Consider the following 17,885-nt stretch of genomic DNA (forward strand, 5'->3'; position numbering starts at 1 on the left):
TAAAAACATAAGAACAACTTCTTAGAAAATTAATAAAAACATTACAATACATAATAAATTAACAACTCTTCAATTTAAGGTAGTTTTAAATCATAATTGGCGTTATAGCTCTGTGAACAACTCGCAGAAGCCCCAATATTAATTGTCGTCTCCATAGTAGGAATTCTCGTGCGACTTGCTCCACTGTCGGACGCCCTTCCAGAACAATTGTTTACCGTGTGTGCTGCTTGACCGCAACACTCTTTTCTTATTGGACCCTCTTCTTTGGATGGAATGCGTTTTGTGTTTCTTGGCCTGCCTGACTGACGTTTATTCATTATAAGTGACCTAACAGTCATCAAACCATCATAGGTGACCTAACAGTCATCAAACCATCATGGATCTCCCATTCATATGGCTTTGGCAAAGGGTTCACTGATTCCTCATATGTTTTCCTCAATGTTTTTGGTATGGTAAACTTTTAATGCATACATCGAACAGTCTTGGTAATTGTTGACTGTTAGCACTCTTATGACATGACCACAAGGTATGTCGTCAAGTTGTCAATGCCTACATGTACATGTCATTTGTTGGAAATAAACAATGACGTTTTGTCTCCCCTTTTTGACATCGCATTTCTCACTTGAGATCATCTGAACATCCCAATTACTAAAAGTATTTTTATTTTGTTTTACAATATCATCGGTCCAAAGAGTGAGTGTTGTTGCTTCCGCTAAAAAAATAGAGAAAATTACACAGTTAAGATCAATAACATTTAACACAAACATTAATATTACAACTTACTACCTACAAAGTTACGTCTTTGAAACCACCACTATTGCATTGTTGCACGAAAACAGTTGATCAACATCAGTATCGGCACCTTAGTTGCATATTTAGATAATGCATTTATAGACTCCGCACTATTGGACGATATAAGATTGTATCAGTTGCCTCTAAACTGTGTCCGAGACCAAGTTTCAAGATTTATACTTTGTAAGTATTCTCATACCGGTTCTTTTGTCTTTTTCATAAGGTCCATGACAACATTAAAACCATCAATTGTATAGGCTCTACAAGCATATCAAAAAATTCCTGTAACTGTGTTACTCTTCCCGTATCTAGCCACTATATTGAAATACAAATGAACACCACATATTCGGTGATGAGCGTGAGGAAAAATGTTGGCAACAAATGTTGCTATAGATAGAGAATTATCATATATAATTGTAATATCATCCATATTGCCTATGCAATCATGTAGTTTTTGAAAAAAAACCATGTCCAAGAATCTGTACATTCATTTTTGCATATACCATATGCAACCAGTAATATTTGGTTTTGGCCGTCCTTAGTAACTGCAACTAACATGGTACCTTTGAACCTGCCCTTTAGGTGGGCTCCATCTACTACAAAGGTCGGCTTACAACAACTGACAAAAAAGTGTACCTACTATACATTATATATCTATTCAAATATATTGATTATAGTTAAGCACATCAAAATAATAATAATAATAATAATAATAATAATAATAATAATGATAATGATAATGATAATGATAATGATAATGATGATGATGATGATGATGATGATGATGATGATGATGATGATGATGATGATGATGATGATGATTATAATAATAATAATAATAATAATAATAATAATAATAATAATAATAATAATAAAATTTAGTAATACTGACCGAGCAACCAAGTGCGACATACAAGAACTCAAACCGATCATCACCATCTGTTGAAATATGTGTCACCGTGCCGAGATTATGTTTGACTAAATTGTGGAAATAAGTCGGAAGTTTGGTAAAAGAATCCTCTTTCGTACCCCTTAACAACAACATTGCATATTGCTTCGCATGCCAAGCCTGATGGTATGAGATACTGATTTTTCAACTGAGCATTCATATCATTAATAATATCTTGTCCCCGATATACTCTACTATAATCTTCAGCAAAAACATCAGCAAGATATTCACCCAAAACATATTTGTTTGCTTGTCGATGATTAAGTTGCAACATTGTTGAAGAACATGTGTGTACGTCAACAAATTTATTCACTTGGAAAATACCGCCAAAATTTTTAATTCCTTTTGCTCTTAGTAACCAAGTGTAACATCCCGTTTATTAAATAAATAAATAAACAAATTAATGAATGATTAGTAGCCCTAAAATCAATAATAATTTAGCAAGGTGTTGGTTTCGAGGAGTTAACTGTCATAATTTTAGAACTTAGGGGTTAAAAGTGTAAGTTCCAGATTGGTTTTGTAAACATTTATGAAGGCAGGGACTACTTGGTAAATTATTGGGACTTAATTTTAAGAGATTTTGGAGGCTAAGGGGTTGAATGGTAACTGTTGGACTAAATATGAAAGGAATTATGGGAGCAGGGGTATGAAGGGTAAATTATGGAATTTAATTTAAAGTAATTAGGTTGGAAGGTTGTTCATGGAGACTGGGTATATAACCCGTCACCCCCCCTCATCCAAACCCTAACCCTAACCATGTTTCAGCCGCTACCATCCGGATTCATCGGCCGCCACCTTCACTCCTTCGACTTCCGGTTCCGCACCACCACCACTGTTGAGGTCGCCAAGCACCAAACCCACCACCACGTACCTGATACCGCCGCTATCTCCGGTCGATGGCTCCACTGCTGCTGCTGCTGTTCCATTGTCGTTCGTGGTTAAGGAAGAGCGAACCTCTCCCATCTCCTTCTCCGATTCTGTTCTGGTACTTCGCTGTTGTGGTTCCGACGACTCCAACCGACGCCTTTCCATTCGACTGCCACCATTCATGTCGCCGGACACTAGGCCCATTGTTGTTGTTGTTCCCGATAACGGCTAATCGCCACCTCCCCGCCGTATCTTCTTCTCTCCCTCCGTTGAAGATGTAGCAGTTATCATCGCGTCACTGCCACTGTTCGAGCAACTACTTCCTATGCTCCGGTTTTCCTACGCCATTCTCTTCCATTGTTACATTGGAAACCGCCGCTGTTGCCCGCCTTCTTGTATCACTACCGCCACCGTACGCTGCTAGGTGGGTGACTGGGTCCATCTTGAAAACAAAATCGTGTGTATGTGTGTTTCTGTTGTTAGTGTGTGTTGTGTGTGGTGTTGTTTGGCCGGAATTCACGAGAACAACCACAACCACCACCTCCAACCACTGCCTGCCACCACAAGGGTGGCTGGGTGTGTGTATGTGTTATTTGTGTGTGTGCGTTCATTTGAATATTTCGTTGTAATATTTTATACTGACCGGAATAATTAAGGAATCTATCACCACCACCGTGAGCCGCCATTGACCACCACTACCCGAGGTGGTAGTGGGTGGTGCCCAACTTAATTAACAAGCAATTAACCTAAAAGCTTAAAAAATGGGCTAATTGGGTTGCGAATGGATTGGAAACCTTAATTAGGGTTTAGGAAACCCTAATTTTGTATATGTTAATTTGGAACTGTCTGGACCCGCAAGTTTGGACAATTGGATTGGAATCATGAATTAATCCCGAACACATTATATGTTGACCTATTAGCGTGATGGACTTAATGGATTAAGTCCTTAATGGGTTAAGTACGAAACACTTAATCCTAATCATCATTTCATGTGAGAAACCCTAATTTTGCTTGGGCCTTGAGTTGGGCGTTTTATTGGGCTTTGGTTATTGTACTATTGATGGGCCATCCAAGAACAAGCATATGGATTACAATATTTGGATGGGCTTTAGGGTAAGGCCCATGTGAGGGTTTGGGCCTAATTTGGAAAATTAGGCCATAGATAGGCCATGACTGGGCCTTGATGATTATGAGATGTTGGACCATTGGAATACAAATGTTTGGACTAGAATAAATGGTTGGGCCTTAGGGTAAGGCCATATAAAGGTTTGGACCCAATTTGGAAAATTGGGCCATATGTTGGGCTTTGGTTCATAATTTGACTTTTAGGCCTTTGGATTGGGCTTTGGGCTTGAATCAAGCTAAGTTGGGGGTAAAGTAGCCTTTTACCCCAAGCATGGACTTAATGTTATGTGTTGGAACCCAATTATTAATTGGGTATTGTTTTGATGTTGATAGTTCGGGAATCTGTCATCTAGCAGTCAGGGTTTTGTCTACGAGACTTCAGCAGTGCGAGGTGAGTTACCTTCCAGTAGAGGTGGGTCTAAGGCACCAATGTCGGCCCACCAGTAGGTGATTATGTTTCAGATGATTGTCTTTGTGATAATTTTCTGGTTTGCCACTATCTGATATGCTTTATGTGCTAGGATGTTATGATATATGTGATAATAGTAGTAGGGGCAAAATAGTCCCTAGATACCGATTGAAAGGTACCGAAGGGGTAGATAGTACCCATGCATGCCTAGCAGTATGTTCATGATATGTTATTATGTGGTAGTGGTAGGGATGAAACAGACCCAATATCCGGTTGATAGAGACCGAAGGGGTAGTTCGGGCACCTATATATGCCTGACAGTATATTTATGTATGTTATACTATGTTATTATGTGGTAGTGGTAGGGTGAAATAGTCCCCGTTATCCGATTGAAAGAGACCGAAGGGTGGTGGGATGTCAAGTCCACCAAGCAAATTACACCCTTTGTTTGCAAATAAAACGTAATATAACGGTAAAAAGGGGTATCGATCCTCGGGGAAATGGTTGTATTCAATCACCAATGCAATCTAATAGAACTATTGTAAATAAACTAACTAACTACAATTAAACAAAAAAAAGGGGGAGTGAGTGTTGTGATTGCTTGAAAACTAAAAGACTTGAATAACTAAAAAACTTGCAATTAAGCAAGATGATGAGATGCTCAAATATTGGAGAGAATTGGTAAACCAAGGAAATTCAACATAATGAACATTTGTGTGTTTATCATTAGGATTTAATATGAAGCTTATCATTCATCCCAAATTGATTATAGCAATCATAAAGCATGATATGCCAAGATTCCTCATAAGTTGTATGGAGGTTGGGGAAACCCACAATACACCTTCTTCATCAAAATCAAAGATCCAATTGAAGCAATTGAACCCAAGAAGTTGATTAGCATTAAGAATGAAGGAATCCCCAATTCCTAGAGGATGTCAATGCTTACACATCCATAAAGGAGTTATGATTCAAAAGTTAGAGATGATTTCTACCATCATAAAGCCTTTGTTCTAAGTAAATTCAATGATTCAATGCTAAACCAAAGAAATAAACCAACAATTGCTTATTAAAGTACCAAGCTCATGATCAAAGCATAAGAAATATGAACTAGAATCATAGACATAAGATAAATGATAAATAAGCATAAATCCTTCAAAAACCCACAAACATTCAAAGGTTTTAGCCAAGGTCTACCAAAATAGAGGATTTAGCCACTCATGGCAATAGAATAAGAATCACAAAAGTCTAATTGCATAAAGAAACTACAAGTAACTTGGAAAGATGAAAATAAATGAGTCTCAAGCTCCAAAATCGCCTTCTTCTGGTCTCCAATGGTGTAAAATCGAAGTGATAGATGATAGATCCAACCCCCCAAGGTAATGACAAGCCAAATGAGCAAAATGCCCAAAACTGGGCAGTTGCGCGGGTACCTGCGCGACGGAATTTCCACCCGCGCAAGTGCTACTGGAATGCTATTGGTTCATTTTTCCTCCACTAACCATTCCACTACCAAAGAATCCCTTGGTCCCCTCCATATGCCACATGATTCAAATTAACCAATCATCTTTTAGCTTCAAATATGGATGCTTCAAGCCCAAAATAACAATCCATGATCCATCTTCACAAGCCCACTTCATCCAACTCTTTAGCCTTTTAAGCCCAAATCTCCCTTAACGAATCCGCAAAGCCCAATAATGCCTTGGAAGCCCACAAAGCCCATTTCCAAGCTAAACCATAACCGCAAGTCCGCAACAAGCTCCAAAACCCTACAAAATACCTCATGCAACATAAAAAGTCCCCGGTATGATCCGTAATAAAGAAAATAAATAAAATACAATGCAATAATGATAAAAATATCTAAAAATCTAAAATAAACTAATAAAAATAAGGAAATAAAATAAACTATCAAAGGGGTAGGCCAACACCCGGATATGCTAAGCAGTATGTGTATTGTATGGTATGTGGTATGATGGGGGAACTCACTAAACTTTGTGCTTACAATTTTCTGTGTTGGTTTCAGGTACTTAATTTTCAAAGGAAATGAGTCGACTCGATCGCAGCGCATCACACTATGTTTTTCGCACATGAGATCTTTGAGATTACACTCTGATATTGTTTTATGATAACATGTTTTGATTATTGACACTTTGGTTTTGACATGAGATGTTATTATGGATGTTTTTATACCGTTGGTTTTATAATAACTTAATTAAAAATGAAATTTTTTGTCTTAAATTTTGGGATGTTACACGAAGAACAATTTTTCCCAACACACACAACCTCATACCTTGATTTGGTCGGTCTATTTGTCTTCGTCTGAAAACCTTCTTGAAGACATTTTTTCCCAATCGCCCGTTTTAGAAGGTATTTGTTATTAAATATACAGAGACATTCAATCTTTTGATTGACGTCTAGCATCTGTGATGGGATATTTTCATTAACATCAACTCGACATGCTGGTAGAGGGGGCATACCGTAAAAAAAGTTATCGGGAAACTTAGCTTTACGTTCATTACCCAAATCATTTCCATCAGAATTGTTTTCTAAGTCGGTTATATCTAAAACTAAATCAACAACATCAACAAAATCCCCGTAACCATGTAGATTTTCGTCTTTCTGACTCATAAATTTTTTCTTTTTACTATTATCTACTCCACATCTATTCATAAATTTAACTTCTTGTTGGGGAACGTCAACACAACAACCACCCACGTCATTAAGATATGTACCAACATTATCATCACCAACGTACTTGTAATTTTCATGATCCATATAGTGAATAGGTGAATACCTCACATTAACATTTTCAACAACACTAAGAAATTGATGTACACTAGGAGTAATGAAAGTACCTATTGGAATGTTCCTCTCTTTATCGTTGCATAAGTTAGCAACCGACTCATTTCCACTCTCGCCACCCTCCGTAACCGCATCACCTTCATCAACCACCACAAACACTTTCATAGTCCTTCCTCCAACCGATTTGATTACGTTGATCAACATTCTAACATCAATGTCTTCAACTAAGGCTATATAATGATTTAATTCAGGATGATGAAAATGAAGACTAATTTTATATATGTCTAATAAACCGATTTTCATTTTCACCAAAGATATAAAATCACTATAACTAATATACTCGGAAAATATCAAAGCGAATTCAGAAATACCTCTCTGTGGACATACGTATTCAAGATTTGTTTCATCAACTTCTCACCTCCCACCAGTTACAACGCAAACCAAATATTCATTCATTTTATTAAAGATGCTTTAAACAAATTTTCTAAAGAAATAACAATTAAAGTGATAAAATTTTGCAAAATTTTATATATAATATGATTGTTTCTTAGTCAAACTATATTAATTTCGTAGTCAAAATAATAATAATAAAAATAAAATTGCACAAAATCATAGATGAATTGCAGAGGAAATCGTAGATGAACTAAGTTGATTTGCCATTTTAGTGTAAGGGTGAGGGTATTTATACCGAAAAAATTTAAAAAAAAAAACTAAAAAAAAACCATTTGCGAATGTACAACTCCTAATGCTCGTCCGTGCTTCACCGACTTGTACGTTCGCATATGGTTAGGGTAAATCGTAGATGACCTTAATCGATCTGCGACTTTGATGATTATTTTTATAATTTGAGTTTTTTTTATTATTTTCTACAAAGTAATTAAAAAATGGCTAATTTTGTAATTTTCTCTTTATTTTTTTTATTTAAACAATTATGTAAATATATAATTTAGTACAAACGTTTGCTAAACAACAAACACTACACTCATTGTTGTACCCAAATAAAATACTATATAAATTTCGTTTAGATTATAAAATTGTAATGCATAAATATTCCATTTCGTTCGTCATACAATTGTTTCCATTCACGAAAAAATGGTACCATGTTTTTATTAGGTTTTAGAGGTGGCAAAAAAGCATATAACTTAAAACCACAATGGAAAAAATATTTTACTAAGACGGAGACGGATCCAATAAGTAGTGCAACTCAGTTTTTCTCCATTTTGTTTTTCCCCACCAAAAGGTTAGAAATAATCACCTTTCATAATATTTTATAATTTTTTTATTTAAAAAAAAAATATTTTATATAAATATTATATTCATTTCGTAGGAAATTAAAAACCATGAATTTTGATATATTTTTATAATTTTTTAGTAGGTGTATAATTTAAAAAATATTAAAAAAACTATAAAAAAAAGACTGACCAATCACACAAAAAGAAAAAAATGAATGATAGACTCTTCTTATTCTTTTCTGGCACCCATCTTCCCTCACCATCGATCGGTATGGTATTCCAAGGTGAGGGAAATGTCTCCTCACTCATTTCCCACTCCATACCTCTAGTCTTATTTAGAAGGAGATAAATTATGAAGAAAAAAAATGAGTTATTAACGGTTTGCAACTGCTATAAGCTATTTTCTCTCTCTCTCTCTCTCTCTCTCTCTCTCTCTCTCTCTCTCTCTATATATATATATATATATATATATATATATATATATATATATATATATATATATATATATATATCTTATGGCATTGTAGAATCGCTAATAAACTAATAAGTTTTTTTTTGCCAAAGACACCTTTAATCCACAAAACATATTCCATCGTGTCATATATATATATATATATATATATATATATATATATATATATATATATATATATATATATAGACTCTAGCCCGTTCACGACTTAAGACAGGTCTACGGTGTGTATGAGATCTTTTTAGTAAGAGTAAATTATGCGACAGGTCTTTATGGTTTAGGGTAATTTCCACGTTTAGTCATTAATTTATTTTTTTAACCCGGGAGGTCCATACTGTTTGTTTTTGTTGTGTTTGGTCCCTGTCTTATCTAAAAAGACTATTTTGCCCTTATATTTTTTTAATTTATTTAAATAAAACACCTCCAACCCCACCACACCTCACTTTACCTTACCATACATACCTCGTCATTTTTCCCCATTACCCCTTCCATTCCCGTTTCATGTCTATGACTGCCATTCATCCCTAGAAAGCTATCTACCGTATTCTTCACCACCACCGTCCACCCCATCATCAGAGTTAAAACCACTACATGTCTGCATCTAAAATCAAATTTATCAATAAGCTTTGACATAATATATAATATTTAACATTAAGAACTGGATTGAGATATATGATTCAAATATTGAAGCATAAAATCAGTTATGAAATCTGAGATCAAAATTGAAACATAAATTGAAATACAAATCATACACGGAGCACTAATTGAAACTTGGAATTCAATTTATGTAGATACACTTGACATCAGACTCAAAAACTTGAAATAAAACACTTATGGACACAAATTTATGCAATAATACTTGAAATCATACAAAGAAATTTATACGAAGCAACTGAATAGAACTTAGCTGTGACCACAGACGGTCAGATTGACAATGGAGGCTGGCGACGGTTGTTTGGCAATGGAGGCAGCTGGCGATTGCCTATGATGGAGATCAACGACAATATATAACATTGATGACATGAGAGGAGGTCAGATAGAACATGGAAACGGAGGTATATCATGTGTCATGCCTGGCCGATAGAGAGAGGCAACGGAGACGATGGGGGAAGTGGTGTTCAGATGGTTGTCGTCATGAGTAGTAGTGTTGCAACGATATCTAGGTCAAAAATGGGTAATTTTGAAATCGGCGTTCTATTAGTTATGAAGAGGTGGGTGGTGAGGAGTGGATGAAGGAGATACTCAACGCTGGAGATAGAGGAGGGAGTAGTTTCAAGTCTATAGAGAAGAGGGCAGAGGGTTGAGGACGAGGGAGGTCGGCGATGAGATGAAGAAGGATCAATCGACCAAGTGTATTGAGAGAAACATTAAAGGAATGGGACCCACATGCTTTTTTTCTTATTTACAATAATAAATTAAAATAATATAAATAATAAAGTTAATTAAAAAAGAAATTAATAGAGGCATAATATTCCTTTTAGGTAAGACATGAACCAAGTGCGTAACAAAAACAAACAATAAGGACTTTCTGAATTAAATAAATAAGTTAGAAACTAAACATGTAAATTACCCCAAACCATAAAGACCATTTGTGTAATTTTCTCTTTTAGTAATTCATTTGTACCTTTTGAATTTTCATTTATCTAATTCACTACCAATATAAAAAGTAGTTAATGGCATATCAAGGTAATAAATTATCTTAATTTTTCATTTAGCTATATAAGTTTTTACGGGTGGTTTTATTATGATAATTATTGTGGCAACGACAACACCTGATTTTTCTGGATGCAAATCCATAAAATATTTTCTTCCAGATGACTATTTTGATGTTTTTTATATAGATTATTCTATCGGATGAGAAAAGATTATGGTCATTGACGATAGAGAAATTACTTCTTATAAGTTGCATGTTTGTCTTTCTCATGCAATAATAAGTATTAACTGAAAATTTTATGGTGCGTTTGGCTGTGGAAAACTGTTTTCATTTTTTATGAAAATGTTTTCAGAAAATAGGGTTAACTTTTCATTTTCAATTTTCAATGAAAACGCGTTTGGTTGGAATGAGTGGAGTTTTCATTTTCCATCTGAGAAATTTGGAAAACTTTGGAAAACTGTAAAAATCATTTTTCTAATTTACATACAATTTGGAAAACTGAAAATTTTCATTTTCCTAGAAAACTTTGGAAAACTGAACGAATCAAACGCGTTTTTAAAATTTCCGTTTTTCTTGGAAAGTTTTCCTAGAAAACTAGAAAATTTTCCACAACCAAGCACATCCTTAGATTCCTCTACATGATGTTTCCTATTTTGGGATGTTTTTAAGCTTCTTGTTTGTCTTTTCAAAACCACATTACAAATTAAAGATGTTAACAATGTGATCTCGATGTGTAAACCATCAATATGTGAATACGTGAATGCTTCATGAATGACATTATAGATGAAAGTTTTGAGAATTCAAACACCTTTATCATTAGCTATTTCAAATAACATATTACTTTAGAAACAAAAGAAATGAGATAACTCCATATGATATTGGTTCCAATAGAGATTAAATATAAATGGTCTAAAATGTAACACTCATTGTGAACTCACAATCAGAATTCATGGTAATCTCTACATAAATTTTGCATAATGATGAATCCCGAATTAAATGGATATTGCAAATGGTCAACGACAGCATTTATTTGGGAAACTAATTATCGCGCATTCACAACATGCAGTTGTGAAGTTTGTTGTTGTGAAGTTTTATTGTTGTTTTGGGTAAAAGATAAGAAAAAAGAGTTATATATGTATGTTTATGTTACCATTTGCAATAAAAAATGATATACCTTAATAAAGAACATTACAGCTTGTGAGATAATCCGAAATAATAAATATTAAAACCCTTTCATAAGATAAGTTGAAAGAAATATTTAATTGTGGGAGGGAAAAAGTACAAAACAAGAAGAGATCATGCACTTTACCCCTCATGATTTACTGGTCCATTATTAGGAGGAATCAAAAACAAGGGTCATGATTAGCAAAAATGATATCTGAAATAAAAATATATGATTTTTGTAGGAGAACCTAGCAAATCCTCCTTAATAAATGAAAGTTTTTTTTGTCACATGTCAATTTCTCATGAGTTTTTGACACTTGTCATTTTGTAGTATTTTTGAAATATATATTATCCACTTGTCAATTTTTGATTTATTTCAATTTTTAAAATTAAAATTATATATATGTAAAGTATTAAATACGTTAATTCCTTTCTTATTTTAAAGTTGTACATTAAAAAATATTTTCAGTTTACACTTTAGTTTAATATTTTATTTTTTTTAAATCAACCCGTGTAATACACGGGTCTCACACCTAGTTTGTTGTAATAGAAAAGAGTTCTTCTTTGATCGATAATTGAAAAAAAAATTAGATTATGAGATTTTTGCTCTATATATATTAAAAACTTTAACCCCGTACTTTCTAACAAACTTTTCTATAGTTCGACTTTTTATCAAATCTTAAGTTTGAAACTCTCAGAAGCTCATAATCAAATGCGTTTCTTTTATGTATCTCAGCATTATAATTTTCAATTAAGTTACATCATCACGAGAAAGAAAAATACAATTACAAAACAGATATGCTTCAGCATGTAGGGTTCTATCTTCTATGATTATTCGGCTCGTGTAATGTTAGTAGAACCAAGTTCAACTTTTAATTAAAACATAGAAATATATATTGAGTGGAACAATAAATAAAAAGGAAGGACAATTACGTTTAATTATTACAAAATTTAAATTTCAAAACCTAAAAGTGAATTTATTTATAACATGAAAGCAATGCATCATATAGTAACATGAATGGGAAGAAAGTAATGTACAACCTCGTTTGATTACAGTTTCTTTATTTCAATTATAAGTAATCAAAAGAACAAAAGTAAAAAATGTAACATTTTCAACTTTCAAGATCAAGTAGAAGTACTGAAAAATCTATAACCATTCTCATGAGTTTTGATGCATTGCCAAATTTACACAAAGACCCCTCTCCTTCTAAGAACTAGCAATATTAGTCCCTACACCACCCTATAAAAGCTCACTCCATGCCTTATTTATATATCCCACTCCTATATCCAACATAACCACACTCTCAAAATGACATTTACATACACAATATTCTCTAATACCCTCGTCTTCACTATTTTCCTAATTAAATTTGTTGCACTTCCGATAGCATATTCAAAACCAACCATATTCTTGGAGGATTTTCATGTAACATGGTCCGATTCCCACATCAAGCAACTCGATGGTGGAAAGGCAATCCAACTTCTCCTTGACCAAAACTCTGGTTTGTAATTTCTTTTGACCAAAATCTAGTGATCTATAATACTACAATACTGTTTAAAATGATAAAGTGTACATATGATAGGTTGTGGATTTGCTTCGAAAAACAAATACTTATTTGGACGTGTAAGCATGAAGATTAAGCTTATTCCAGGAGATTCTGCTGGCACTGTCACTGCATTTTATGTAAGATTATTGTTACTTGTTAAAATATAATATTGATTTTCTTTTTTATATATAAAAAAAAAAAAAAAAAACAAGGTTTTCATGGCAGATGAATTCAGATACCGATCAAATACGCGATGAGCTTGATTTTGAGTTTTTGGGGAACCGAACCGGTCAACCTTACTCGGTTCAAACCAATGTTTATACTCATGGAAAAGGTGATAGAGAACAAAGGATTAACTTATGGTTTGACCCGGCTGTTGACTTTCATACTTATTCCATTCTATGGAACCATTACCATGTGGTGTAAGTTGCATAAGTTTTATAAACACTTTAAATAATCGAATAATTAATTTATGATTTCATGTACATAGGTTTTATGTGGATGAAGTCCCTATAAGGGTATACAAGAATAATGAAGACAAAGGAATTCCATTTCCAAAAATTCAACCAATGGGAGTGTACTCGACATTATGGGAAGCCGATGATTGGGCGACAAGAGGTGGGCTCGAAAAAATCGATTGGACGAAATCGCCCTTTTACGCGTACTACAAAGACTTTGACATTGAGGGCTGTTCTGTCCCGGGTCCGGGCTGGTGCGCTGCTAACCCATCCAATTGGTGGGAGGGCGCCGCCTATCAACACCTGGACCCGGTGGCTGGGCGTCAGTACCGGTGGGTCCGGTTAAACCACATGGTTTATGATTATTGCACGGATAAACAACGGAATCCAATTACCCCACCGGAATGTAAGGCCGGAATTTAGATTCCGTTTCCAACAATGGAATTGAATAGTTGATGGGAGGGTGTAAGTAAAGTGGAATTTTAATGGTGGCACTTTGAAAGACACAAATAATGGTTGGGCCATAATTGTGAAAGGATATAGTAAATGTGATAATTGATATGCGTACCATATTATATACTTATTTTATGTGAATAAAAAGCTTTTACTTTTCCCCATTCCTATAACTTTATGCTTATTTTATCTCTCATAACTAAATCATCTAGAAAAAGTTTTAAGGTATATACAATCACTAATTAAAATCTTTTTGAGCAATAATTAGCACATTGTGGAGAATATCAACATACTTTACCTTTACCCTATCTACCAATATTGGCAATGTATGTATATTTTATACTTACGTTTCTTTACTGATAATAACAATATATTTCATAATTTTTTTTTACTATTATCGCAATGTACTTTACATTTTTGTTACAATTTTCCCTAATAAATAATTCAAAACAATTTATTTTCTTGTGCCAATTTTGACTGCAACGGGTTCCGAGCAATACGGGCAATTCCCAAAAAGGACATTAAATGATCTGCAATATAATCACAAAAAGGAAACAAATTAAAGTGAATGATCATGTTTCATGTTATTAGGACAGGGGCAAAATGGGTATAACTATAAATGAGTATTGATTACATACTGTCTTGTTGTTGTAATGGAACGTAACCAATCTCCAAGGCAAACACTATGAAAAGCCTTGTTGCAAATGCTATTTTCACATGAATAGTCTGTTTTGCCCCCACTATTAGCTCCAAATTCATCATCTATTGGAAGGAATTGTGAATAACAAATCCCACATTCAATTTGTTGCTCATTTTTCTCGACACCTTGTGGTTTTGGAAGTTGAATCTCCAACAAATTTGATAAATTTTCACCAAATGTTTTTTCCTTCCTCCTAAAATAATATACACACAATAGATATTAAAAAATATCAGAAATTTTACACGTTTTATAAAGAATGTTGAGGAAAAGAACAAAAAAAAAACCATTTCTTGCAATTCTTCCGCCATTTGTCCCTTAGTGAATTTACATTTTCATTCAACCCCATAAAACGACACCTGTCACCACATACAACATGCTGATGTCAGCATAAGTTAAGGTTATGACTATGCAGTATGCTCAATGTAACTAAATTTTACTCTGGTAAAGATTTTGGCTCATTTGCATGTATTAATACTATGATAGAGCAATCATTTCCTGAAAAAGAAAAAACTTATATTTTTTTATCCAATAATAAAGTATATATAATCTATAATGTTAAAAAGAGTAAAGTAAATTGTTATTTTCGCAAGTTACCAATATTTATATGGCGAAGTGACATGGCACGATGCAAATTTGATGAATCAAAAAGGCAAAGAGACTGGTCAATATCTTCAAGCGTTGACCAAAATTGTTGAAGATTCTCAAGATGCTGAGTGGATCAAAGCTTTTAGGAAGGATATTATAAATCTAGTGTAAATAGATTCATGGTAATATACCTGTTTGAATTGGTTTACAACATCTTTGAGTCTTGAATTTTTTGACCATTGCAGATTGAATATGTAAGGTACATCCTGATGAAGGATTAGATTATTAGTTATGGAGTGAAGATTGTTTGAGAATATAAGAGGTTTATAGATATTGGATAACTAACAGCTGAGACTGATGGTGGGGTGTTTGGATAAGATTTGTCGAATGAGATTTCTAAGATGTGAACTCTTTCCTTCTTGTCACTGAAGAAAAACAGTAACAGTGGTGGATGATTGAAGCATTTTTCAGAAGTTCATGATGGTTTTATAAAGGTTAAAGGATCTTACATGACACGAAAGGTAACAAATGATAGATCTTCTGCTAATCTCACCAAATGTTCCCATCCAATTTCTTCAATCTGAGAAAAGAATTGAGGGACTGGAGTAAGGAGATGTGCTTCTTTCATAAATGTTGGATTTGTTTAACTGATACGAACTCACCTCGGAGTGAATCACGCCAATATTCATTGAGGCCAAGACTGTTGACAAATTCTGCAAACCGAATGGGATTTTATATAAAATCTTGAATTTCGATGTAGGAAAAATTTGGAATTATGTTAAATTTACATATAGCTAAGCGTTTTCAAGGGATTGGAAAGATGAATTGCGTCGAATGGATATATTGGAAAGTTGGAGAGCATATGATGCATAGTTTGAAAGGGTTTTCAATCCGTTTAAATAAGCGAGCTTCATATCAAACAGGTGGTGTGCATTCTCAGTGCTAACATTTCAGACTATAAAACCAAAAGAATTACCTCGATTTCTTTGCTGTGACGTAGGATTTGGAAGAGTCGCCGGACGAAGTCTACACTCTACAATCAGTAACCGGAATTAAGAGCAGCTCTTCGGTTCGCCAATTTTTTTTTTCCGGTTGGACTTTTTAAGGCCCAGGCCCATATCCTTCTTACTTGCCCATATCCTTTGGCACAAAACACAACTCCTAAGCCTCACAAGTTGATTGAATGTTTTTTTAATGTAAGAAGTTGAGTCTTATTTGGATCACATTTAGATTGTTTGATCTTTAATTATGTTATAATATGTTTATTTTATATTCTTCTTACTTGGTCAAATTTAAAGTTATGTTGTAACATCTTGTTTCGAAAAGTTTATTTTATTTTATTTTATTTTATTTTCAGCATTGTGGGCAATGAATTGATTAAGTAAAGGTCTTACGCTTCAAGGGAATGTGGTTTAGACTTTATTGGATGATGACAATGTTGGATAAGTGATTAAAGCTTTGGTTTGTGTATTAGAGTCAAAGGTAAAATGGAAAAAGTGATGTTTTAGACTTCTTTCATGAATTATGATTTTTAGTTTGACATGTGTTAATATAAAATTAACTAGATAAAAGTATGGGGTTCGTCAATACCTTTTCATGGATATAAAGATCGCCGAAAACGGAGTTGAAACGAAGAAATTATGATTGTTTGAAGTTGAAGTGAAATTGAGCGAAAACCCATTCTCACGAGGTGAGAAGTAATTCTCACGATGTGAGAAGTTCTCACAAGGTGAGAATGTATTCTCACGACATGAGAACTGTGTAGCCTAAAAGCCCACAAAATTTTTAGGGTTTTCAAGGTATTTAAAGGTAAGGATTCATGTTTTAGGGTATTTTGTTAGCCTCCATCATATCTAGAACCTCTTGGGAGAAACCCTAGCCTTAATTTTCAAGATTTAAGCCTCCCCTCTCCTCTCTCATCCATTTTTGGAGTTTTTGGTGGTTTTGGAGCAATGTTTTCATGCAAGATTGATCCTTGAAGCTTGGTAATTAAAGATCTTAACTTTCATCTACCTTCTAGACCTTTGTAAGTTATAAAGTTCCAAGATTTATTGCATTTCATCTTTGGATCTAAATGTATTTGGTGTTTTGGTCCATTTCAATGAGTTTTGAATGAGAGTTGGGAATAAAGTTTACAACTTTATTACTCTCTAAGGCCCTAATAACATTGTGTGTTTCAGATCTAGACTCCAACACCTTTTGATCAAGTTTAGAATGTTTTCTTGGACCTCATGGACTAAGAAAGTTTTGATCTTTTGCCTTCCCTTTCAGCCATGCAAGTTATTTTGGTCATTTAGGCCATTTTGGTGTATTAAAGTTTAGATCTTGGAAGCTTGAGACATTATTATGGATTGAGTTAGAAACTTTATCCATCTAAACATTATGTTGATTCAGATCTGAAGGTTGGAGACTTGGACTTGATGGATTTAGCCGAGAAAGATGCATTTTTGGTCCCTTTGAGACTTAAAGACTAGATCTTGGTTGTTTGGACCATGCTAATGGATAAAGTTGGAAACTTTATCCATTATGTAGTTATTTAGGAACTATATTTAAGGTTATGAGTCTTGGTCTGAAGAGATTAAGCACTTAATAAAGATTTTGGCCTTTTGACCAGAAGCCACGACGTGACATAGGATGTGTCATGAAGTGACGGTGTCTAGAATCACGATTGTTTGTCGT

The 17,885-nt window shown here is 34.1% G+C and overlaps 2 protein-coding genes across 3 annotated transcripts; one reads left to right on the forward strand and one right to left on the reverse strand.

Annotated features, from left to right (window-relative positions):
- The first annotated feature begins 12,729 nt into the window (after positions 1 to 12,729).
- LOC111900228 (probable xyloglucan endotransglucosylase/hydrolase protein 6) lies at positions 12,730 to 14,085 on the forward strand. The gene is made up of 4 exons (XM_023896102.3): positions 12,730 to 12,965; positions 13,047 to 13,147; positions 13,236 to 13,432; positions 13,501 to 14,085. Exons 1-4 carry the CDS (start codon positions 12,773 to 12,775, stop codon positions 13,889 to 13,891), a joined length of 882 nt encoding a protein of 293 aa, XP_023751870.1. The 5' UTR covers positions 12,730 to 12,772; the 3' UTR covers positions 13,892 to 14,085.
- Positions 14,086 to 14,252: 167 nt separating this feature from the next.
- LOC111900309 (uncharacterized) lies at positions 14,253 to 16,324 on the reverse strand. Of its 2 annotated transcripts, XM_023896192.3 has the most exons (10): positions 16,183 to 16,324; positions 15,869 to 15,919; positions 15,716 to 15,786; positions 15,553 to 15,631; positions 15,398 to 15,472; positions 15,216 to 15,330; positions 15,059 to 15,116; positions 14,906 to 14,977; positions 14,560 to 14,814; positions 14,253 to 14,451 (listed from the first exon to the last, which is right to left on the reverse strand). In XM_023896192.3, the coding sequence occupies exons 2-10, from the start codon at positions 15,893 to 15,895 to the stop codon at positions 14,376 to 14,378; spliced, it is 828 nt and encodes a 275-aa protein (XP_023751960.1). In that variant the 5' UTR covers positions 15,896 to 15,919; positions 16,183 to 16,324; the 3' UTR covers positions 14,253 to 14,375. The 2 variants fall into 2 exon arrangements, with proteins under 2 accessions (XP_023751960.1, XP_052624472.1); XM_052768512.1 differs by lacking the exon at positions 16,183 to 16,324 and having other exon boundaries at positions 15,869 to 16,157.
- Between the last annotated feature and the right edge of the window lie 1,561 nt (positions 16,325 to 17,885).

This window comes from Lactuca sativa, chromosome 2 (assembly GCF_002870075.4).
Source record: "Lactuca sativa cultivar Salinas chromosome 2, Lsat_Salinas_v11, whole genome shotgun sequence".
Lineage (NCBI taxonomy): Eukaryota > Viridiplantae > Streptophyta > Magnoliopsida > Asterales > Asteraceae > Lactuca > Lactuca sativa.